This window comes from Pipistrellus hanaki, assembly GCF_964339955.1.
Source record: "Pipistrellus hanaki genome assembly, chromosome: 3".
Taxonomy (NCBI): domain Eukaryota; kingdom Metazoa; phylum Chordata; class Mammalia; order Chiroptera; family Vespertilionidae; genus Pipistrellus; species Pipistrellus hanaki.
In genome coordinates, this window is record NC_140505.1 from 108,609,585 (window position 1) to 108,635,299 (window position 25,715).

At 45.8% G+C, this 25,715-nt stretch overlaps 1 protein-coding gene and 1 pseudogene across 3 annotated transcripts; one reads left to right on the top strand and one right to left on the bottom strand.

Annotated features, from left to right (window-relative positions):
- Nucleotides 1-349: 349 nt before the first annotated feature.
- LOC311620638 (nucleolar protein 6-like) lies at nt 350-3,833 on the bottom strand (annotated as a pseudogene). The gene has a single exon. The product of its transcript is annotated as a nucleolar protein 6-like (transcript).
- Nucleotides 3,834-12,551: 8,718 nt separating this feature from the next.
- KCNA1 (potassium voltage-gated channel subfamily A member 1) lies at nt 12,552-21,207 on the top strand. Of its 2 annotated transcripts, XR_014794449.1 has the most exons (3): nt 12,552-13,421; nt 13,798-16,717; nt 17,527-21,207. XR_014794449.1 is itself a non-coding variant. In XM_084877136.1 (2 exons), exon 2 carries the CDS (start codon nt 14,360-14,362, stop codon nt 15,848-15,850), a length of 1,491 nt encoding a protein of 496 aa, XP_084733262.1. In that variant the 5' UTR covers nt 12,552-13,421; nt 13,798-14,359; the 3' UTR covers nt 15,851-17,040. The 2 variants fall into 2 exon arrangements, 1 of the variants encoding a protein (XP_084733262.1); XM_084877136.1 differs by lacking the exon at nt 17,527-21,207 and having other exon boundaries at nt 13,798-17,040.
- Nucleotides 21,208-25,715: the final 4,508 nt, after the last annotated feature.

Sequence of the window (25,715 nt, forward strand, 5' to 3'; positions counted from 1 at the left end):
CCCCACTCCACTGCTTAGTGCTGGTGCTATGATCTGCAGGAAGTGCAACATCTGCTCTGTGCTCCATGTAAAGGCAATAATGCACCAAAGGACAAGCAGAGGTCTAGGCACCTATCCTGGCAATGGGCACATGTCCTCCTTTCCAGGCTTCTGGGAGCAGCCTAGGAAGAAAAAGAAGTCCCAGGCCAGGGCTGACGGATGGATGGAACTCCTGGGCTCATTCAGTTCCATCTGCCTCAACTTTTGGGAGTTCAGTCAGGTCCAGGGGATTCCATAAGAGATCATGGTCCCTGCCCCAATGCTGGTGCATTAGGCAGAGAATTGGGGCAGGACTTTTGCTGGGAACAATTCAGTGTGTTCAAGTCATCAGGCTCTCTGTAGAGGGTCCATATGCAATGAGGGTGGAGGTCCCACCACTGACACCTTGCTCCAGAAGTCTAAAATCCTGTTGTTCATCCACAGGTTGTTCCTGAGACTTTGGGCCTCCACAGTCCATACCAGGCCTTCACCCAGGATGGCAAAGTCCTCCAGGATTGCTTCCACATTGGGCACCATCACCATCTCCCCACCTTGAGACACCACCATGAGCCCCTTTGTGTTGGAGGCCTTGAAAGGGTGGGGCTGGAAGCTGGTGGGCTGCCAGAGGGCTCCAATCACCTCTCTACCATTCTGGTCATAGAAGAAAAGGGCCAGATCCCCAAAGGCCTCTCTGAGCTGTTTCAGATAGAGCTGAGGAGGATCGTAGCCCAGCACAGGCATCAGGGACAAGGGCCCTGGCTCCCTCATCAGGACCCAGCAGGAGGAGGCAGCTGGTGAGTCCACAGCTTGGTGGTGCTGGGGGATGTGGCTGTGAGACAGGCAGATCAACACATCATACATGTCCAAGGGTTGCCGGAACACTGTCCTGATATCTCCAGGCCCCCAGGGATCCGTTAGCTGCTTCTCTAGGATCGGTAAGGCCTCAGCTGCCAGGACCACAAGCTGCTGCAGGATCTGGGGTGAGGGTCCATTCTGTGTCCATATGGAGTGTTTGTGATCCTAAGGGGTAATTATGACCATGATAGGGAGTTGCCAGGAAGCCACTGCAGATCTCCACCTGCTCCTCCACAGTGAGTTCATTGTTGAGGTTGACAATAAGGGGGTTGTTCTTCCAATGAAAGGTTGATACCAGGAAAAGGAACCGAAGGAAGCCCACGGGGGTGGGGGTGGGGGGACTGGGAAGGGCTCAGGGCTCAGGGTGCAGGGAAAGAGCAGCAGCCACCAGGTCCAGGCTCTCATCAGTGAAGCCCTCACCCAGGAGCTGGGCACGTGCCCATCGCTTGGCCAGCCGAGCCACACCCAAGAAGGCTGGGTGCTACTGTTGGAGTCCATGCAAGGCACTTGTGAGCAGGGGCAACTGCTTTGTGTCTTTCTCCGGGTGGAAGGAGGCAGGTGTATCCCTCAACGAGATCATCCCCTCAGGGCTCCGCATCTCCTTCAGGATCTGGGGCTCCTGCTGGTAGGCCACACGAATCTGGAACACAAACCCATCCTTCAGGACATCGGTGTGTGTGGCTGTGGCCTGGCACTGCAGTCCATGCTGTTGCGCCAGCAGCTCTGCCAGGCACAGCTGGAAAGCAGCCCAAACCCGCTGTATGGCCTCAGCATCCTGTGGCCACTGGCCACTGCCCTCCAGGTGACACATCACAGTCATGGGCTCCACATAAGCTGGACAGGGCTTGTCGGGCTGGGGCAATAGCGAGGCCCACTCTGGAAGGTGCTTATGGAAGGAGTAGGCTGGCCAGACTAGAGCTGGTGGGAACACCTCAGTGTAGTGCTGCACTGGGTGAGCTCCTTGCACAGCAGACATAGTTAATGGGAGACTGTCCAGTCTCCATAGCAGGCGGCCAAGTTCATCACAGCAACGCACCACAGCTGCCAGGGCCTCCTCGCCTGTGCTGGAGGTCTCTTTCAAGCCTTGGATTAGTGCATCCAAGCAGCCTCCCATATAGTGGACATAGGTTTCTGGGATGTCAGCATGGAGTGCCAAGAGGTGGGTGGCCACTTGGTAGGGAATAAGGTGCTTCTGGGACATAGAGCTTGCCTCCCAGAACACAGCTTCCCAAATGGCTCCATCATGGAAACGCCGAAGCTCCGAGCGAGATCCCCAGAACTGGCGGAAGTCAGCAGCCTCAGGCTGGTCAGCCTCTGGACCCAGCTCAAGAACGCTGGTCAGTCCCTCAGGCCGAAGGAGCAATCCCAGAGTCAGGGCCCAAGAGTCTCTGTGCTTCGGTGGATCCTGGCTGATGTCCCACTATGAGATTGGGGGCCGAGAGTGGGCCAGCAGGTGCAGCCAGAACCCCAGACCCTACTCCAGGAGGGTGGTTAGTGGGCCCAAAGCAGCTGAGACATAGTCCCCACTGTGGTCCTGCAGCTCTGGCCATAGCTTCACCCGGTGACATGCTGCCTGCAGACGGCTCAGTGGAAAGAGATGCAGGATGTGGTCAAAAGCCCGGATCATGAGTTTGGGAGTCATTAACAGAAGCTGGAATCCATCGTCAGCTTTGCTGTCCAGCCACACCATAGACAGCCATGCCTCATGCTGCACCTGGTGATAAAGTGGAGGCAGTGACATCAGCCCAAAGGTTGAGGCAGCCTGAGGAGTCCAGGAAGACAACAGAGAAGGACTGGTAGAAGTCAGCCAGGGCCGGCAAGGAAGGATCTGAGCTGAAACATAAACTGATCCCATTGACGGTCAAATCTGTGGTGGCCAGAAACTGCAGGACACTTCTCAGGACCTGGTTGGCATTCATGGTGGTGTGGATCTTGTGTATGGACACGAGGAAGGCAACCAGCATGGAGACAAGGAACTACTAAATCCTCCCAGGCCTTTATCCAGTTCTCGCTGCCGCAGCCAGACCTTCAGGAGGGCCACACCATCCTTCAGCCCCAAGGCTGAGCCCAGCACAGTTGATAGAAACTGCACATGGGACTGGAGGACTGTGTCTTGCAGGACCCATGTGTTGTAGTCGGGGGTGGGAGGCTCTGGACTACCATCGCCTGGAGGACTCTGCCCTTGGTACTAGGAAGAGTGCACATTGTTCTTGGAGGGCAGCAGGCGGCATGGGCGGAAGAAGTCAGGTGGAAGGCACGAATGGAGACGTACAGTAACCAGGTGCTCATCCTTCCCATGAGGCCACAGCAGCAGCAAGGGTTTCAGGTGGCAACCATTGGTGTAGGAGAAGTGAACACTGCCAAAGAGGGGGTCTTTTGTCAAATGGTGAGCCAAGTGGGCTAGGTAGAGGGCACGCTTGCAGAGTAGCTCTGGTTCAGCCCATCCTTGTCCTGTAGGGTCTCCTTGGGCATGGTCAGTGCTACATCCACATTGATGTCCGGCCGGATGCAGGTGCCCAAAAGGTAGCTGCCCACAACAGTGACCTGAGCTGGGGGCAGGAAGCAGAACCAGCCCTTCACAGTATAGGGCACTTGGTGGGAAACACTGAACTCCAGCTGGAAGCCACGCCTGGTTAGTCAGCTCTGTCTCAAGGGTTGAGGGCACCCTCATGATCTTTTGGTTGACATCCCATAGGAAAGCATCAATCTACTCCTTCTTCTTCTCTGACAGCTTCACTTCCTTTAGAGAAGAAGTGGGGAGAGTCCTGTAATCAAAGCAAGCTGGAGTGGAACAGTCTCCCGAAGGCAATTCAGTTCCTCACTGGTAGGTTCCTTGTACAGTTCTGCCTGGCTAAACTTCACTGGCTGCAGGAGACCCTCCACTGGAGACCCAGCCACTGTGTGTTTTTTTGAAAACTCCTTCTTCCCCCCTTGACTGTGCCTTCCAGAGTTGGCTCCATCATTTGCTCTGGCGAAAACACTCAGCAAGTCACCCCATCTTCTCAATAATCCTCCAGATCGCCAGCAGCTCTGGGAAGCTGTGCGCCCACAGGCGCTGGCCCCCATCCCTCCGGTAGTCTGGCTCCCACAGGTCGTGTTAAAGCCGGTGGTACAACTTCTTTCCACTGCCACTGCGAAAGAACTGCAGGAACCCCTCCACAAACCTGAACCCTCTCAGCAGACCTTCTGTACACCCCAAAAGACCTGCTGGGGTACCCCAAGAGACATTGCTAGGGCAGCCCCAGAGATCATCAATGAGCCACGTGCCCTACCCATGTGCAACTTAATGTTCAACAACAGACTTCAGGGGACCCCATGCAAATTTCTGGTGCTTTTCCTCAGTGTAACTACCTCCTCTTCAGTACTTTCCCTCATAACTTTCAGCTACCTCAGCCTCACCAGACTTTAGTCTGTCGCCTAACTCAGTCAAAACACCAAGCTCTGCTTGGTTCCATCTCCCTGTACAGCCTCTGGAAAGTACCTCAAGGCAAACAGCCAGCGCAGTCACAGAGCTCACCTCATTTGTTTCCCTTTTCTAAGAGATCTCAGTTCTGCCCTGCCTGTTACCCAGTGTTGCCTTATGTATTTTATCCAGTGTCCTGGTTGGTTTTAGTGAGAGGAAAAGTCCTGCACTAGTTAATCGTCTGTGATTGAATGCTAAAGTTGGCTGTAAGAATTCCAACATTTTTTTTCTTTTCTCTGATTCTTGAATATGTAGGGCCTGTTTTGCCTTAGTGAATGTTTTTAAAGATCTGTCTAATGAAATGGTCACTTTTTATTAAAGCTGACATTTCACTGAAATTTAACACTATGCAAGCCACAGATCAGTACCATAGCAGCCTATGATAATGATATTACATTTTACAAATAAGGAGATGAAAATGTAAAATGATAGAGTGACTTGTCTAAGATAAGAGTGATTGAATTAGAACTTATCTCTGATTTAAAATCCCAGGCTTTTTAATTCTTCCAGTGTAAACTCCCTTTGAGATTTTGATATAACTCACTCATGAACTCAGAAATAAGATTATCGACATGTACCAAAAATTCCTGTACAATTTCAGAGGGTTCAGAGACACCTGGAGCCCATCTATAAGCAAGCCCAATCGTAAGTGCCAACAGGAGGAGCCTTGGCTAAGGTAGCCATCCATACTACTCATTGCCATTGTAAACCCTTGGTGAACTTCTGAACTTTCCTTCCTGCCTCCTTTGGTTCTATATTATCTTTTACAATTATACCTCAGACTTTGTTAGACTACTATTTCTCTTTCTGTGACCCTGCCCTCAGTGGGATCTGAGGTGAGTCCACGTGGATATATTTTTGCCTGTTAAGACCACATCTTGCCTATCACTACATAACACTTATGAAACAGATCCTAAAACAAAGAATATTTTTAGAAAGAGTTTCACATTTACCATAAATGATCATCAGAACTAATTCTATCATGACTCACTTCCAAGTTTATCTCAGACACTCAGAACCTGATCACTGAAATTTATCATCCATCACCATAAGTAAGCTGATGGTACTGCCAGGTGATTCTGCTTCATTTCCTAAATCCTTTCACTTTCCTATTCTTCTGGATTATTTCACATTTTTCCCCCCTCCAGCTTCCAAAACCTTCTTCCCATCCTACTTTCAGCTGGTGACTTTGCTTCCTTTTTTACTGAGAAAATTGCTTCTGGTTGCATAAGTGAATGTCTACAAACTCCCACAAACACCTACTAAACAACTGGTGTCTGAACTCTTCTCTCTCTCTTTCTCTCTTTCTTTTCTCCCATCCCCCTTTATGTAGATTAACTGGTTTTTTCAAGGATCTTATACCCCATTCTTCTTTTGCCTCCTCAAGAATGTTGCTCCAGTTTTTCTACTGCATCAACAATTTTTCCTTTCCTAGTGAATCATACCCATCAGTACCCAATAATATATATTGTAATAGCTCTTATAATTTTTTTTTTTAAAAAAAAGCCTTGTCAGTCTTCACCTTCAGCTATTTCTCGATTTATTACTTTCTCTATTGAACCAAAAACTCCAAGTTTATTTATCCACTATCATCAGCTCTTCTCTCTTCATCTCTTTTCAACACAATTATTCTAAATTCAATAGTCAGTTTTAAGTTCCTCATTTTACCTATCCTATTACTACTATTCAACAAAATTAATCTCTCTCTCCTTCTTAAAACACTATATTCATTTGCTTTTGCAAATGCCTATTCTCTTGGTTTGCTCACCCTCCTACTCACTCTTTCTTGCTCTTCTTTGCTGACTCTTTCTCCTTTTATTGGCCTCTAAGAATTGGGATATCCTGAGGTGCGATCTCTGGACATTTCCTCTTCTCTTCCTAGCTTCATGCCAAGTGCTCTGGTTCAATACCCTAGCTTAACTACCATCTATGCCAGTAGCTCCCAATGGGGATGATTTTGCTTCCCAGGGACATTTGGCAATGTCTAAAGACATGTTTTATTGTCACAACTGGGAACAGGTGCTATTGTCAGCTAGGGGTAGAGGCCAAAAATGCTGAAATGCTGTTGAAATCCTAAAATGCATAGGATAACAAAACAAAAATGTCCTCCACCACCAAAATGATTCCATCCCAAATGTCAACAATGTCAAGGCTGAGAAACCCTCATTGACCCAGTCATCTGAACTCTAGGCTAATATGCCCAACTTCCTATTAACATTGTTATTTGGATTTTTAACAGATAGCTCAGACTTAACATGTCTCAAACTGAAGTTTGGATTCCCTCTGCCTCAGCTCAGGTTCCATAGAAAACAACCTAAGGTAGGATTTACACTTTGATGGCAGGTGTGACCCCTGGGGAACTGAGAGAAAAGAGAAAAGTGAGACAAAGAATGATAGTGTGCAAAGCAAAGTGGTGAGTTCCCAAGCTCGTCACTGTTTCATGAGCTACAAAGAGATGCAGCCTTGTCATTAGACTATGTGGTTGCTTGTCTCTGAAATTAATAAAGGAAGAAGAACTTTATCTATAGGCTTCAAATTATCTCACATCTCCTACTGGGCAAACTCCCACTGTTCCATTGAGTTAATGCCTCCATGTGGCTGTGTTGTTCACCTGGATTTTTACAGTCTTGAGGAATCCAGATTCCACTCATTGCATCGTGGTCAACCTCAAGAAGCAGAGCTCTGTGCCCACACAAAGTTGGCTATCTCAGCAGCGGCTGAGGCAGTACAAGTGGCTATAGGCAAGAAGATTGGAGATGCAGAGAGAATTTGAGAAGGGACCTCAACTGTCCAATACAGGAATAACTAAGGTACACAAGATGCCAGACTCTGGATCACTCATATTATGGCCATCCAATCCACTCTTCCAGTAAATGACATTACTTTCTACCTACTTATTAAGGCTACAAACCTAGGAGATATTCTTGAAACATGTCTTTGCCTCACATCCAAAAAGCCTGCCATCTCTATTTTTAAAATGTAATTCTATGCAATATCTTCTCATAAGCCTATCACTATCTTTCTTATTTAATCCATTATTGCCTATGCTACTTAATAACCTCCAACCTCATGCCTCATTTCCTATAGCCAGAATAATCTTTACAGTTAATCATATATTATATTACTTCGTGGATCCACGTCCTCCAATAGCTTCCATTGCACTCAGAATAAAAAAAATATTCTTACAGTGGCCTGAGATTCCCTGTACTATCTGCCCTCAGCCTAGTTTTTCAACCTACCTTCTACAACAGTCTTCCTTGTCTCTCCTTTCTAGCTACATTGTCTCCCTAATATGTTAAGCTTGCCCTTGCCTTAAGACTTTTGTATTGGTACTTACACCTTTCCTTCTGATCTTCCTAGTCCTTACCCTCTCTCTTCTTGAAGTTCTTTATTGAAATATTACCTCTACAGAGAGCCCTTCCTGGCCATGTAAACCTGTATTAGTCTCTATCCCTTTTTCTTAATTTTATTTTCCTAACATTATAATCTGTGGTTTACCTGTTCACTGTTTCTCCCAATAGAATATGATCTATGTGAGATCTAAGACCTAGTCTGCCTTAGTTATTACTGTGTCTCCAGTGCTACAATATGTCTAACACATAGTTGGAGCTGAGCATATATTTGTTGAATGAATAAATATCTTCCAACCCTTACCAATGGCCGGCTTGTATTAAGAATGATAAGTCCTGCCGAAACCGGTTTGGCTCAATGGATAGAGCGTCGGCTTGGGGACTTAAAGGTCCTGGGTTCGATTCCGGTCAAGGGCATTTACCTTGGTTGTGGGCATATCCCCAGTAGGGGGTGTGCAAGAGGCAGCTGATCGATGATTCTCTCTCATCGATGTTTCTAACTCTCTATCTCTCTCCCTTCCTCTCTGTACAAAATCAATAAAATATATATATAAAACTTTGAAAGAATGATGAGTCCCGAGGAAGAACCAAGATGGTGGCATAAGTAAACATCTGAACTTGCTGTCTCACACAACCACATCAAAACTACAACTAAAAGGAAAAACGATATCATCCAGAACCATGGGAAGGCTGACTGAAAGGAAGTTCTACAACAAGAATGAAAGAGAAAAGTGCATCTAGACTGGTAGGAGGTGCAGAGGTGCAGAATAGCGAAGGTACAGAGGCACACAAGAAAACGGGCTGGCAACTGGGTACACTGTGGTCTTTTTCAATCGGGAGGAAGATGCAAACTCCCAACTGCTCTGAATTCCAGTACCGGGCAAGACTCTAGGGACCCAGATTCATATAGGGATAAACTGGACTGTCTGGCATCATGTCAGAACATGAGGGCAGCTTTCTTTTAGAAGTGGTTGCTGTGTTCATTGTTCCTGCACCGAGCTATGGGACACAGAGACCCAGGGACTTATCATGGCAGGGCCAAAGGGCAACACTTGCTGTTTATACCACCCTATGATTCCCTGAGACCATACCCCTCCCAATTTACAACCCCACCCAAGCTGTGTACAGATGCATTTGCATATGAATGGCCTGGTCTTTTGCAATCTAATCTAACAAAGTGCACCTGGGTCAAAGAACCCTAAAGCTTCCAAAAGAAGGCCTAAGGCTCAGCAGTCTGAATTCCTTTACAGCTGCGTCTCATCTGGGCACCGCCAAACCTTAAACTAAGAAGAAGAATCTGAAGTTCTTTCTGTAAATCCTGCTGGGTGACTTCAGACAGGGGTTGACTTTGCACCTCCTTGAAGATCCAAGAGCCAGTCCACCCAGTGGTCAAAGTGAGACCACACCAGATTACAACTCTTCAAATCCACAAAAGACACACTCAGGGGACAGACTCAGTGAGCACCAAAGCCCCACTGAAGTAAGTCCTGCCCCATAAGGGTGTTTCCAGCACAGCCTTGTAGACACAACTGGGTCTCACAGCCAATTGGTCTGGAGGTCAATTCTGCCCAGTGATACCAACAGCAATTCAGGTTTAACTACCACAAGACTGTGCACACAACTCACAAAGGGGTGCACCAAGAGCGTCCATCTCAGGTGACTGGGGAGGCTGAGCCACTGGGCCTTATGGGACACTAGCATACAAAGCCACTCTATCAACACAGGGAAGCAGTCAAAATGTGGAGACAAATAAACGTCACAAATGAAATAAATGGAGGAAAGCAAACTACAGGATATAGAGTTCAAAACCACAGGTTATAAGGTTACTCAAGGATCTTCTAGAAACCTTCAATAAATTTAGTGAGATATGAAGGATATGAAAAAGGACCAATTAGAAATTAAGCATACACTGACTGAAGTAAAGAATAATATACAGAGATCCAATAGCAGACTAGAGAATCCCAAGAATTAAGTCAAAGATTTAAAATACAAAGAAGCAAAGGACACCCAACTGGAAAAGCAAATAGAAAAAAGAATCCAAAAATATGAAGATAATGTAACAACTTCAAGTGTACCAACATCCGAATTATGGGGTGCCAGAAGAAGAGAGAGAGCAATATATTGAAAACCTATTTGAAGAAATAGTGACAGAAAACTTCCCCTACCTGGTGAAAGAAATACAAATCCAGGAAGCACAGAGAACCCCAAACAAGAGGAATCCAAAGAGGATCACACCAAGATACATCATAATTAAAATGCCAAAGGAAAAAGACAGAATATTAAAAGAAACAAGAGAAAAGCAGTTAGTTACCTACAAGGGACTACCCATATGACTGTCAGATGATTTCTACGCAGGCCAGAAGGGAGTGGCAAGAAATATTCAAAATGATGAATAGCAAGAACTTACAACCAAGATTACTCTACCCAGAAAAGCAATCATTTAGAATTGAAGGACAGATAAAGAGCTTCAGAATAAGAACAAGCTAAAGGAGTTCATCACCATCAAACCAGTATTATATGAAATGCTGAAGGGTATTCTTTGAGAAGAGGAAGAAGAAGAAAAAGGTAAAGATAAAAATTATAAACAACAAAATGACAACAAATATATGTCTATCAACAAGTGAATCTAAAAATCAAGTAAATAAAAAATCTGATGAACAGAATAAACTGGTGAATATAATAGAATCAGGGGCATAGAAAGGGAGTGGACTGACAATTCTCGGGGGGCAAGTGTGTGGGGGGTGCGGGAAGAGACTGGACAAAAATTGAACACCTATGGACTAGGACAAAGGGGGGTTAGTAAGGGCATAGAGTCGGGTGGGAACCAGGTGGAGGAGAGCTATGGAGAGAAAAAAAGAGGAACAACTGTAATAATCTGAACAATAGAGACTTATTTTAAAAAAAAAATGATGAATTCCCAGTTTCTTCCAGTTCCTTAGAGGTCCAGTCCTGCTCTAAACACTTCTTTCTGCTAGGGATGTTAAAAACCTCCTGATCTTATTATGCACCCTAATAAAACCCCACATTTAGTCTCCTGTGATCCCACTCAGTCTGTGAATCTCTTCTGGTAAGGCCAATGCCAAAAGCTGAAACAGGACAAGTGTATCCACATGAGAACCACTGCTGTAGAGCCTAAGATCATCGGAAAGCACAGATATTTACATTACGATTCATTAACAATAGCAAAATTAGCCAAAACTGGTTTGGCTCAGTGGATAGAGCGTCGGCCAGCGGAACCAGGGTCCCGGGTTCGATTCTGGTCAAGGGCATGTACCTCGGTTGCGGGCACATCCCCAATGGGGGATGCACAGGAGGCAGCTGATCAATGTTTCTCTCTCATTGATGTTTCTGAATTTCTATCTCTCTCCCTTTCTCTCTGTAAAAAAATCAAAAAAATATTTAAAAAAAAAAAACAATAGCAAAATTACAGTTATGAAGTAGCAACAAAAATAATTTTATGGTTGGGGGTCACCACAGCGTGAGGAAGTGTATTAAAGGGTCATGGCATTAGAAAGGTTGAGAACCACTGGTAGGGAGATGACGGTGGCAGAGGTGTTTAAAGAAGGAAGGGGCAGGGAAGCCAGGATTGCCAGGACCTGCTCAGAAAATGTATATCAGGTCCAGCAGGTTATTCAGATAGGCCCGTCACCCCTGAAGCTGCAATCACAGCAGTAGCAGCAACAAAAACAAGGGCTTTGACAGTGCTGTAGCGCAAAGCTTTATAGTTTCTTCATTTTTTTTTCATTTACTTAGCAATAAAGCAGTAGTACAGAAAGGTAGAATTAGTGGGATAGGATATGTGTGTGGAAAGTGGGAAAAGGGCAGAGCTTTGTTCCTAAAGGAAAAGTTGGGGTAGGGATCCGGAGGAGGGGAGAGAACGAATACTTTTATTTTGCTGAAAAGAAGGCTGGTATCTGAATCTGGGGGAGGCACTTAACTAGTTCCATACCCAAGATTATCACACTGCCTGGGCAACCCCGCCTAGGCCACTGCTTTCCACTAGCCACAAGAGAGTGGAGAGCTCCTAGCCACCGGCTGTGATTAAAGAGGTGGGTGGCACAAGCAGGAGGCAATAGGATCCGTGGTCGTGCGAAGGGGTGGTGCATCGCAGCGGGCGGAACCAATCAGCAGCGACTCCGGGCTCAGGCAGCTCCTTGGAGGCTCGCCGCATTCCAAGTACCGGCTCTGCTGGCTGCAGGCTTTCGCGCCGTCTCCACCGAGGCGCAGCGCCCCCGGGGGCACTGCTGGTGCTGCATTCGGTGCACCACGCACACCCTGGCTGGTGCTGCCCCACGCCTCGGTGCGGACCCTTTCCCAGAGAAGTTGCAAGCCTTGCAAGTGGCCCTGTGGAGGCACTGGGCCGGGAAAAGAAGCTGCGGGAGGAGGAACATAGGTGGGAGGTGGGCAGGCGACTTGCTTTTCAGATGAGTCCCAGTCAGCACCAGGTTGGCACATAACCGCACAAAACCACGGAGCCTTCGGTGGTTGCCCATATTATCCGTATTTAAAGATAATCTGGCCTTAAGAAAACTTTCAATTCCCGTCGTAGGTCAAAGAGGGACACACTCTCAGCATCACCTCCTAGGAGTAACACCATGTAAAGCAACCCCAGGTGATCCCCAACTGCAGGGCTCTAGCTCAAGCCCGCATCTCTCTGAGAACGGCGGGGAGAAGCTGGGTCGGCTCTGCCAAGAGCGCCGGGCTCGGGGGTGGGGTGGGGGACGAGATGGCACGCCGAACGTGGCCAACAAAGCGGATTACTGTGGGACTGCACAAACGCAGCCCCATCCGAGGAGTTTTGCCAGGAACGCTGCCGCCTGCATTGCGTCGGACCTGACCATCTGAAACGTGAAATTCCCGGGGAAGGTCACGGCGGGGGACCTGGCGTGTGCGGGGGGGAGAGGGGGGGAGTCTCTCTAAGCCACAGGGAAGAAGAATTGGTGGTCTGCTTCTCCGGCAGAAGAAAAAAGCCGTGCTGACAAGAGTGGGAACTGAACGCAACCCCCCTCTGTGGAACCACCCCCTCACATTTTCCATCTACCTCCTTGCTCCTGCCCTCCCCCGCCCTCCCCAACCTACGCCCGGGCGGGCCAATCGCAGCTCCGCATTCCCGGCGCTTTCTCAGGTTTCTGCTGATCTTGCAGGGCCCAGAAATGGACCGGGCGGACCGGCCGCCGCTCGCATCCTGCCCCGCTAGGCGCTCCTGACGGCTCCCGGCGCGCCGAGGAGCCCTGGCGAGATGCACACGGGCCTGCGGGAGGTGGAGGGCACCTGAGAGCCATGTAGACCCCCGCTTTTGCTCGCCCTCCTCCTCCTCTGGGATCGAACTAAGGACTCCCAAAGTGCTCGGAGGGGGCGAGAGCGCCACGGATCGTCATTTGCTTCCGAGCTTCGGGAGAGGGTAGCATTTTGCTTCTTTTCCGCCTCGCCTCCCCCGGAACTCCCTGCGCCCGAGAGGAGAGGACGGCGGCGTCTCCAGGTGGCTGACAGCCGGTGAGAATGGGCACAGGGAACGGACATTTCCCCGCAGTGGCTCCGAAGAGCGGCTGTCCAGCGGAAGGGGCATAGGACGGAGGAGCGAAGGCGGCGCATTGGCTCCGGCGCCTCTCGGATGCTGCGGCGGCGGCAGCGGCCGCGGCTCCCTCCCGCCCGGGCTCTGCCAGAGCGACCTGCCGCAGCTCCGCTCCGGCTCTCCGTGGACTCAGCACCGCCCCTGCGCCACGCCGGCCGGCCAGGTAGGGGGCTCCCCAATTCGGGGCTGCAGGAGCGGGGGCTGCTTGAGATAGGTGGGGACAGCTGGAGGGGATGGGGGGTGGGGGTACTGCCTGGGACCTGGAGCTCCCCCAGCGCCTCCAGGCGCTTCTTTCCCGATCTCTAGTTTAACGAAGTTGTAAACAGATCGGCTGTTGGGCATTTGGGAAAGTGGGATGGAAGAACCCCAAACTTGGATTTCCGGGAGTCTGTGTGTGCCTGTTTGTGTGTCTGTCCAGCAAAAGTCCAGTTGCTTTCTAGAAAAACCAGGGGTCTTCTGTGCTCTTCGGTGTCTGTAGGTCCGTCCCATCCGAACGCTTCTGATTTTCTACTTCCGTATCACTTTCTATTTCTCTGCAGCGTCCATCGATCGCCCCGCTGGGAGCTTAGAAGGCGGCGGGCGAAGAGGGGCGGGAGGGTGGAGAGCCGAGGAGAAGCTGAGGGGGTGTCAGGAGAGGGGATCTGCCTGCCGAGCTGGCTCTGCACCGGCCCTAGGAGGGCTGAGGAGGGGAGGGGGGGCCGGGGTGACCCCCGAAGCGATGGCCCTGCCCTCTAGGACAGCACTGCGTTAAGGCACCTCGGAACTGGACTAAACACCAACCCTCCCCCATTCCAAATCTCTGCAAAAAAAAAAAAAAAAAAAAAAAAAAAAAAAAAAAAAAAGGCTGCGCTCTGGCTGCCAGAGGCGAGGGGGTTCCAAACTCAGCCCCAGGCAGGGTGGAGGGAGAGGGAACCAGAAGCAAAGCCGCAGATCTCTGCATCTGCTCTTTTTGAAGCCCGCCCCACCCCCTGAGAGCAGGGGAGACGAGGAGCACTCCGGTGGGGGGGCCGCTGGGGTCCCCCCCACCCCTCCCCTCTCCGTTCTTCCCGCCGCCGCCGGCCTCCTCCTCCCGGTCCCTCACCCCCGCACGTGGCCTCCACCATGACGGTGATGTCCGGGGAGAACCCGGACGAGGCGTCGGCCACCCCGGGCCACCCCCAGGACGGCAGCTACCGGCGGCTGGCCGAACACGAGGACCACGAGTGCTGCGAGCGCGTGGTGATCAACATCTCAGGGCTGCGCTTCGAGACGCAGCTCAAGACCCTGGCGCAGTTTCCCAACACGCTGCTGGGGAACCCCAAGAAGCGTATGCGCTACTTTGACCCCTTGCGGAATGAGTACTTTTTCGACCGCAACCGGCCCAGCTTCGACGCCATCCTCTACTACTACCAGTCCGGGGGCCGGCTGCGGAGGCCGGTCAACGTGCCCCTGGACATGTTCTCCGAGGAGATCAAGTTCTATGAGCTGGGCGAGGAGGCCATGGAGAAGTTCCGGGAGGATGAGGGCTTCATCAAGGAGGAGGAGCGGCCCCTGCCCGAGAAGGAGTACCAGCGCCAGGTGTGGCTGCTCTTCGAGTACCCCGAGAGCTCGGGGGCCGCCCGGGTCATCGCCATCGTCTCGGTCATGGTCATCCTCATCTCCATCGTCATCTTCTGCCTGGAGACGCTGCCGGAGCTGAAGGGCGACAACAAGGACTTCGCGGGCACCGTCCACCGCATCGACAACACCACGGTGATCTACACTTCCAACTTCCTCACGGACCCCTTCTTCATCGTGGAGACGCTGTGCATCATCTGGTTCTCTTTCGAGCTGGTGGTGCGCTTCTTCGCCTGCCCCAGCAAGGCGGACTTCTTCAAGAACATCATGAACTTCATCGACATCGTGGCCATCATCCCCTACTTCATCACCCTGGGCACCGAGATAGCTGAGCAGGAGGGCACCCAGAAGGGCGAGCAGGCCACCTCGCTGGCCATCCTCAGGGTCATCCGCTTGGTAAGGGTTTTTAGAATCTTCAAACTCTCCCGCCACTCCAAGGGCCTCCAGATCCTGGGCCAGACCCTCAAGGCTAGCATGCGAGAGCTAGGGCTGCTCATCTTTTTCCTCTTCATTGGGGTCATACTGTTCTCTAGCGCAGTGTACTTTGCCGAGGCGGAAGAAGATGAGTCGCACTTCTCCAGCATCCCCGATGCTTTCTGGTGGGCGGTGGTGTCCATGACCACTGTAGGATATGGTGACATGTACCCTGTGACAATTGGAGGCAAGATCGTGGGCTCCTTGTGTGCCATCGCTGGTGTGCTGACAATTGCCCTGCCCGTACCTGTCATTGTGTCCAATTTCAACTATTTCTACCACCGAGAAACTGAGGGGGAAGAGCAGGCTCAGTTGCTCCACGTTAGTTCCCCTAATTTAGCCTCTGACAGTGACCTCAGTCGGCGCAGTTCCTCTACTCTCAGCAAATCTGAGTACATGGAGATCGAAGAGGATATGAATAATAGCATAGCCCATTATAGACAGGCCAATATCAGAACTGGCAACTGCACCACAGCCAACCAAAACTGCATTAATAAGAACAAGCTACTGACCGACGTTTAAAAAGCCAAGCAAACAAAAAAAAGCCCCCCCCCCCACCCCCCCCCCCTTAGCAGCTTGAAAGACTTAAAAACAAAACAAAAACCCTGGCGACCCATGTCACTCTTTGTCGCTACTTTATTAGTCTTTGAAAGCTCTGTTTAACTGTCAATGCATTATTGCATAGTGGATTTTGGGGATGGCCAACCAGAAGCTTTCAAGATCCATTAAAAACAAACAAAACAAAACTATTTTCATTTTATTAAAAATGGGAAAAGAAAGTGTATTTTATAAAACTAGTTAAAAAAAAATTCAGTCCATAAGCTAGTCTAGGTAAAATAAGATTCATATGCTTCCCCATACCAAAACGTTTGCAATCCTTGGGCTTCTTTAACTTTTTTTCTTTTAACTAAAAACCAGGTGATCACTTAGAAATATAAAATTAAAAGTTGCATGGGACTCCAATAAAAAAAAATCTTTGCAAACTGCACAGTACATTTAAGACAGTGCATCTGATGATATATAATATGACATACCAGCCAAAATGGGTAACGAACAAATGTTATTTTGATCCACTGAACTGCATATTATAAGGTGGAAAAAAAGAAAACAGAATTACTTTAGACTGGTTCACAAAGCACCTTATGGACATGATGCTGATCCTGGTCTTTAGGGGTTCTCCCCCTTTGTCCCCTTCTCCCTCTGATCAAACTGTTCTCTAAGAAAAAGATAAAAATTAATTATTCATCTGCAGTGCTGCTAAGTTTTTCAACTGCAGGTGAGCCCAACACAGGTCTTGCCTCACTGGTCCTATACCCTGAGCCCTGGCCTCCAGAACTGGATGTAAAACCTTAGCCTCCTCACTGCAAGAGAGCACAAATGGAGTTAAATGTAAGCATGTTTGATTCTGATATTTATTTTACAACCGCATGCCGAGAACGTTAACTCAGACAATAGGGGATAAGCTTACGTTTGAATCGACTCTTCTAAAAATAGGCCCTTTTTCATTTGCATTCACCAAAAGTGCACTCTTTTATTTATTAACTATTTTATTAGCAAATAAAGTACTGTATTTAAGTGCATATGTTAAAGTCAGATGGGAACAGTAACTTTTTGGAGCTCAAAGCATGTTCTCTTATTCAGCATTATGGCCTATTTGATTAAGTAAGGTGTACCTTGAATTAATTAATGCATGATTTCAGTAAAAAAAATTTTTTTTTAAAAAGCTGCAAGTTTGTGGGATGAAGGGTCCAAAGAAATAATAGGGGAGGGGGTAGGGGTGGGGGTAGGGTGGGGGTACACAGTCAATTTTCCTGCCTTTGCTCAGGGAAATGTCAGGTTTCTGTGCAGGTGTAGGCGGAGAGAGAACCAAGATGCCCATTCCTTAAAGGGAAGCTATATGGAAAACTAAATAAGTCATCAAGGTATATATAGCAACACCTAAGAACAAGTATTATTTCTAGCTGAAGATAAACACAAGCAAAACACAAAAAAAGGTGCAATACTGCATGTTTTTTTGGTGCATTCTTAAGATGTAAATGAAAATGTTTATCTATTGTAAGCATCCAAAGCAGAGCTGATTTCTTTTTGCAGTCATGATTTAAAGTCTGTTCAGACTTTAGCCCTTCCCTTGAGTCACCCTGAAGAAACTTAACCAATTGATTTAATAGTTGCTTAGTGCCTTTATCCTGTACCCACAGCGAACTGCAGAAAGTGCCTCCATTAACACAGCTGAGAAGTTATGTAACAAAGGGAGGAAGGGTTGGGGCACAGATATTTTGCTTTTCCTGTTTCCATCCTCGTTGTCTCACTATACCACTGTGAGAAGACCACACCGTCTGAACCCTGGAGAGGAAAGATCCAGGAGGGTGCTGTTTCTCTGGCCATCCACTGGACTGCATCCCTTTGGCAGCCTGATGTGGGATGTAAAACTGGAACCTGAGACCTAGCTTTGAACTGGACATGAACCATGAACTCGTTTTTTTTCCTCTCCTCCTTCAGAGCCAAGATAACTTTTTGGGAATTTGTTTCCCATCGAGGGCCACTCTGGACATTCAGGGCTTCCTCAGGTCCGGTGCAGTGCTTTTGTGCATTTCTGTATTCCTCTATTAGCAACAGCGCTTTGCAGATCTTTCTGGCATCATTATGCATATGGGAAGGATCACTCAGTTCATAATAACATTTCCCAGGCCCTCCCTCCTGGTCCACTCCCTTGAGATATTTCCTATCATCTTCCCACCTGGCAGTCACTCACAGGCTGAGCATCTCGCAGCACCCAGCCCAGAGAGCAGCTGGGACCATGAGCCTAGCAGAAAGAGAGCCACACAACACAGGCTTCAGGGGCCCACCAGCTGTCCACCATGGAGAGGCACTCACCGCCTTTTTAAGGACACCAACTGGGGATCTTCATTCTGCACTTAGCATGTGGCCGCCTACTGCCCTGCTTCTTCTGGGATCTTCCCTGTTACCCCCATCCCTTCTTCACCTTATTCTAGAACTATCCGTGAGGCAATAAACGAAGAAACTAAAGTACCACCCAGGCTGGTTCACTCTGTTGAAAGAAAGAACATGGATTTTTTATTTTCCAAGGCTGCTCTGTGAATCTGTAAGACTAATGTAACATCATGGAAGATGAGGAACCAAGGACTGCGCACATCTGACCACTGCATAAATCCTCCCCTGTAATGTTTCCTTCTCTTTTGAATCTTGACTCATCTTGGCTATTCCTTTTCTACCTGCTTCAAAGTCTCCAGTTGGGAAAAAATGCAACCTCCTCCAAAGTTCTGGGAATATCATGATCTTTTAGTTAGACTCTGAGGTCTAGGACACGCAGAGCTTGAAACGCTGCACTCTATCAACAGCAATAATCCGCTCAGTACTGTGGGATAGATGGATGGGTCAGAGGATGAGAAAAATGAGATGAACTTTGGCTGCCTGGTATACCTCTCGTAGTTAGATGCTGGACTGGTGATGCTTCTGCATGTGTGACAGGAAAAAGTGCTGCATGCAGTGAACCTGTTGGCTCGGGACTGGGGATGAGCTGTTGTTATGAATTTGGGTGGTAGGGGGAAAATGAATGCTGCTTATCCATCTGTAGCTCACTGCAACCAAGTCAGTAAGAATGAAGTACAGGGACTATCTGTGTAGCATAGGCATGTGAAGTTTCACCAAGCTCTTACCCCTGCACTGTAACGTGCTGAAATGTTTTTGTAGACCTGAAGGTGCACTTAACAAAACTGCCTATTTAGTAATGACTATATTTTGGCTTACGTACTCATATTTATTTTGTCAGGCTTTTTACCTTTCCATCCCCTTCCTAAGTCTTGAGCTTTAATGGCTCATATCCTGAATACTTGTTTTCTCCTGAAGGAGAAGACTTCTGACATGCTGATAGCCATAGCTCAGCTCTTCCGGTGTTTGGGGCCCTAGTTCAATAGGGTGACAGTGGAAGGGCTGGGTCACACCAGGGCTGTTAGCCATCCCAGAATCTCTGAAGTGGTTAACTCACCTCAAGTGATCTGAATTAGAGAGACCAAAGACCTTCATTTCCTGTGTCCTCAGATTTATAGAGGACAGATTATCACCAGGAAAGGTTTTTGTTTTTGCATCTCCTCTTCCCCATCTGTGCACAGTCCTCCCTCGCTCCCCCTTGAGAGCTGAGTTTCAATTATCAGTTAAAACAGCTCATTGGGAGTGTGTTAGTGAGTTAGCCTAGCAAAATCAAATGAACCAATAGCAAATTCTTTTTCCCCCCCTGAAGTATGGCCAATGGACAATCATTTCTCTAAAATAAAATTGTGCAGTAGATTTAGGCTCCACCGTGGTGGAATCAAAGCACCTGCGACATCACAATCTTGACACACTTGAGAGTTTTTTGTGTGTTTTTTTTATTTTATTCATTTAAATGGTAAGTGGGAATAGATTTCTTTAAGTAGATATTTGACTTAGTTCATAAGGGACCTTCTTCACATTAGATTTTTCAAATTTCTTAACATCTGATACATCAGTACAAAATTTCCCAACCCTCCCATTTAATATAGGAGACCTCAAAATACATGCTTCTTAAATAATTTTATAACTGATTTTTTTCTTGTTTGGAAGATTAGATCAAACAGAAAGGAGAAAGAGAACCTCAGCAGAAAGCAATTTCCAATTTCCTTTCAGGAATGACTTATTCCTGGGAGTGGTGAGAATTGGTGGTTGGTAACCATCCAGAGTATGAAATTGTTAGAAAGAATATAAACCACCAAACAGCCATTTTATTTTCCCATTTTTCAAGGAAGCATTAAGTATTTTAATGTGTATGTTCATTTCAAAAAGACAAATAAACAAACTACAGTTTTTAAACCAGACCCAATCCAAATTCACTTGCTATCTCAGGAGGTGGTTCTCACCCACCATGCAATGTATATTGGTACTCGTATTTATACTATGGAATTTCAGGGTATGTGAACATGTCCAGCATGACTCAGGTAAATCTTAGAAGAATGTACATTACTTATCATTTCTGTAAAGAAGTGAATAAGAGCTGAGTTAACCAACACTGTTCCATTACCCTGGGTCACTGTGTGAACTCATTCAGGGTATAGGTGTAAGGTTTAGAGGTCTTGGGATCAAATGCTAGTCTCTGTGCTCAGGCAAAATGACCTTAGGCTTTCTTGAGTAGTCCAGTGGGTATAAGGGGTGGAGCTGTTGACCTCAGGACTATTAGTTTTAAGGAGATTAGCCTTGGTCACCATGATTTTCATCTAGGAGCTAACTAGGAGTTTATGGCATGAGACTTCAAAGAGTATAGAAAAGTTTTGTACCAAAATCAAAACTTATTGTTTATCAATCAGAGAGGAAGAAATGGTATAGGTTTATTAATCAGAGAAGAAGAAATGGTATAGGGGGAAAAAAACAAAAACATAAAATCCCTTGCATAATATTCCAGGTCAAAAGTTGTCTCCTCTCCACACTTTGTAGAAATACTCTTCTCTTCATTGCACTGTGTTATGCAGCAGCTCTAAGTAGACATCATGAGCTCTAGATGACATAGCTCTAATAGTAAAGGTAAAGTATTACCAAGGCTAAAAATAACAATTGAGTATATTAATTTCAAGTGCACCATCAGGACAACAAACCATTAAAGCTGTAAAAGCATTCTTTTATTTCTTGAGTTTGCCAGTTGCTTACCCCTTGAGTTGAGGATGTGTCTCTTGTTCGCCTACTGTGCATCCCCTGCCCTAATTGTCTAATATGTCAGGTAGAGGACGCTGAATGTTATGAATTGAGAACCTTATTGAAGCGCATAGTTTTCATCTATGCAATTTTACTTGCTTCTGTCACTTTATGATCTGTTCATATTTGGCATCAATTAAAGATAATTTTTATGGATCTTATCAAGGAATATCTTGACTGGTCTTTCTTTCTTTCTTTTTTTTTTGTCTCATGTTTAACTGGCCTTTTGGGAGCTCTTTTGTGTAGTGTTTCTTTAAATAACAGGATGGATATAGGCCTTATTATCTTTGAAACTCCTAAACTTCCATTTCTTTGTACAAGGAAATATGCAGGGGTTGAATTTTGACAATAAATTCACAATCTGAATTCAGGTAAGATCCCAAGGAGAAGCCTTTGGAATTTGGTTTATGAAAGCAATAGGGACCGAGCTTTGAAAAAGGAAAAAGAAACGAGACTCAAGGGAATAAAATAATTGAATATATTCACTTAAATTGTTTTTTATTTGAAACTGTATTTTTTATTCATAGTCTAAGCTTTTCAGGAAAGATAATTGTGTGTGTGTGTGTGTGTGTGTGTGTGTATAACAGTGCTGTAGTCTGTCATAAAATATCTTGATGGTTACAATATGGTAATATGGTATTGGAAGTGATTTTAATATAGAAAAACAAAATGATTCCTGGCTGTTCTTTACATGGACTTTTTCCACATAGTTCTTTGTGGTTAACATGTCTTTCTTCCTGGTTTTCTTTCTTTCTTCCTGGTTTTCTTTCTTTCTTTCTTTCTTTCTTTCTTTCTTTCTTTCTTTCTTTCTTTCTTTCTTTCTTTCTTTCTTAAGGACTTGGTGTATTTCCTTTTGATTCTTCCTGAGATTTAGAAGTTCTCTTTTCTTCCTAGTGAATATCATATTTTATACAATCTCTTTTATGTCAGAGTGAACAGGGTTATATGCTTTACGACAGGTTTCTGTTATATGCCAAGATGCATTGGGTGGCTGGGCTGGTCTGTCATCATGGAATTATGTTGCATTGTGATGGGTTAAAATTGTAAGATTTGGAGATGAATCTTGCTTTTGCTATAGAAATTGCTACTGAAAGTAGACCAGGAAGCTAAGCAAGCTGTCTATGATTTTTTGTTGTGGTCAGAAAACAGTCCAGGCTGAGTTCTGACAAACAAGGGTAAGAGAGAGCTAAAGCCACATCAGTGGTGGTGGGCAAAGGAGCCAGGACATTCACAACCCTGAGAGTTTTTCTCAAAGCTCAGCCTTGGAATGGTTTTCTTGAAGCCGAAGCAGACAGAAGTAGCTGCAAGGATAGGGCGATTACTGGAAGCTTTATTGTTTATAGAGCTTCAAAAAAGAAGGCAAGCTAGTTTTAAGGGAGACCAGCCAGAGGAGTCAAGAACAGAGAGCTGATGCAATCTGAGCCCAGCCACTTTGCCATTAGGTAGGGAAGCTAGCTGTTGCTTCCTGCAGTCAATGTAGACTTGTCAAGACCCCCACCAGACTTGCCAGTGAAGGGAAGTATAACCCTGAGGCTGGGCAAAGTGTGCTCCTTTGCAAAGTCCCATTGCAGATGTTGGACAGCATGGTCATGTTGCACGACTGGAAAACAGCTCTTCGAACGAGCTGAAATGTAGGTACTGTGTTTCCCCAAAAATAAGACATCCTCCGAAAATAAGACCTAGCACAACTTTGGGAGAAAAAATTAATATAAGACATTGTCTAATTTTCAGGGAAACAGGGTAGTAATTGAAAATATCCTAATTAATTAATTGAATCTAATATACCATCAATTTTAAAATGTATGTTTCCTTAAAGAGAGGACATTGGCAGTTATGACCCACCCTTGCATTGATTCACCCCAATTTTAGAGATATAAAATAAATAAATAAAAACACCCAAAAGGAATCTTGGAATCGATGATGAACTACAGTGATTCTCTTTGACCCCCACTTTGTTTCTTGGTGTGATAATGGGTTTGAATTGTAAACCCATTAAATGTGGCAGTTTCCTTCAGACCTGAAATCTGGCTAGAACCTTAAGATCTGCTTTTAACTATCTTTTTATCTCATAGTGCTTTTGCTTGGTCCTGCCCTTAACGCAGGCTTTGTGGGAACATGCTTTGCAGCTCTACATCTTCATGCTCTTTAGCATCCAGGGGATCACTTACCCCGGACCTCAGATTTCATTTGCCAGAAGGAAGCAGGTTAGGTCGTGTTGCTCCCTCCCTTATCCCTTAATAGCACTCCTCTTATTACCAGACATTCAGCACCTTCACAGCCCTTGGCTTTTATCAAGTTAAAGGCAATCTGACACCCATTCCCACTGAGCTGCTAATAGCAACACCTCCAGTGTGCATAGCTCTCCTTGCAGTTTTCAGATCACTTCCACGTTAATTATATTGCTTTGTTCAACTTGGCGAATTAGGTAGGGCTGATATTGCTGTCCTTGTTTTATAGTTCAAGGGACCTGCCAAAGGTCTCTGGGTGGAGGGAGCAGGCCTAGGCTTATTGATGGTTTCAAGGTATGAACTCTGAGTGTTTATTGAATTGATGAAATGCTAGAATGAGTAATGTCACTTGTTAAGGAAAAATCAGTGAGTTTTATGTAGGGGTGAAGGTTCTTTGAGGCTTCAATTGCTCATTTCTACAATGGAAATATAATACCACATAGGGTTGTGTGGACTAAATAAAATAATATAGGTTAACATGTTTGGAAAATTCTAATGTGTTCTATAAGTATGAGGTATTTATAGATATATTATTAATTATAATAATGAAAGGAGTAACAGGACAAGAAGGCCTCTGGGACATTAGTTTTTATTTTTATTGATTTCAGAGAGAGGAAGGGAAGAGAGAGAGAGACAGAAACATCAATGATGAGAGAGAATCATTGATTGGCTGCCTTCTACTGGGGACTGAGCCCACAACCTGGGCATGTGCCCTGACTGGGAATCCAACCCATGACCTCTTGGTGCATGGGTAGAACGATGCTCAACCACTGAGACACCAGGCTGGAGGCCTCTGATAACTCCCCCTCAGAGGAGAAGCCACTCTTTAAAGGAAAATTCTAGGTGTACAGCATAGTGATCAGACATTTATACAATTTACAAAATGATCACCCCAATAAATCTAGCACCAATCTGACACCATACATAGCTATTACAATATTATTAACCATATTCTATTCCCTATGCTGCACTTTACAGCCCCGTGCCTATTCTGTAGCTATCAGTTTGTACTTCCTCCCCCCTTTTCACCATCCTAACCTCTCTCCCACCTGCAACCATCAAAATGTTCTCTGTATCTATAAGTTTGTTTCTGTTTTATTTGTTTGTTTATTTTGCCGTTTGGATTCCACATGTCAGTGAAATCATATGGCATTTGTCTTTTTCTGTCTGACTTACTTCACTCAGCAGCAACACCCGCCGGGTCCATCCTTGTTGCAGATGGCAAGTTTTCACGCTTTTTAAAGGCTGAGTCATATTCTATTGTACATATGCCTAATACTAATATAATATTGTATGTCAACGTTAATTAAAAAAGAAAAGATTATTTAGAAAAAGAAGACTTCAGGGTAGGTCAGATGCTTAACTCAAAGATTAACTGTACAATGTGGAAACATGAAGACTTTGGGCAGATGTTTTCATCAGGAAACTTCAGTACACCCTTCATCTAATACCAGGCATGCAGCTGTCTCACAGAACGCTGAGCCACTAGTTCTAGTTTGTTTCATCCTTGCCCTGACACATATCACTATTATACATCTCCAAGCCCAAATTTCTTGTAATAAGTTGAGGAAACAGAAGGAATCTTTAATAATTTATATCACTTCTGATTGCCTTATTTCTTCCATATGCACAATATTGTGTGGTTTGATTTTTTTCTTTCCACCTGTGAATATTTAGAAATAAAGCAAGATGTTGTTTGCAAAGTTTTCTCATATGCCTGTCTGAGAGACATTATGTAAATATAAAAACCTATTCTTAACTTTATTTGCTAAAAATAAAATGACCCTCACAAGTATTCATGAGTCAATATGGTCTTTTTTTTTTTTTCTTTTCTTTCTAGCACATGCTAAGAAGATGCTTATAAAAATTTGTAAGTTATCTCTACTGTGGTCCATTCTTTCTTAAAACTAATTGATAAAGAAGCCATAATTTAAATAGCAGAAAGACTTGTATCTGCTTTTATTAAAGAATTTAATTGTATTTAAGTAAGGAGTTGAGTGTCTGTTAGATTCTTTGGTTCATGAAATATATTTCTAGAGAATAGCATTAAGGGGCTAGATTGAATTCTCAAACCTATTAGTGATTTTTGAAAATAGATTTTATGTATTATGTTCATGCTAGCTGTTACAGATAACATTTTCAATGTTGTTGCTGGTGCTGAGCATTAAATGCATTTTAGGAATGTTTCCAGATAAAGTAATTCCAATTGAAATTTATTTTTTCAGAATTGAAATCAGAGGATGATCAATGAGTAGAGGCTTAAACTTAGGATAATTATGTTTTGAGCTCAGGGCCAAATCTAACTTCTATTAAAAATACTATTCCTTGCCCTGACTGGTTTGGCTCAGTGTATAGTGTCGGCCTATGGACTGAAAGGTCCCAGGTTCGATTCTGGTCAAGGACATGTTCCTTGGTTGCAGGTTACATCCCCAGTAGGGGGT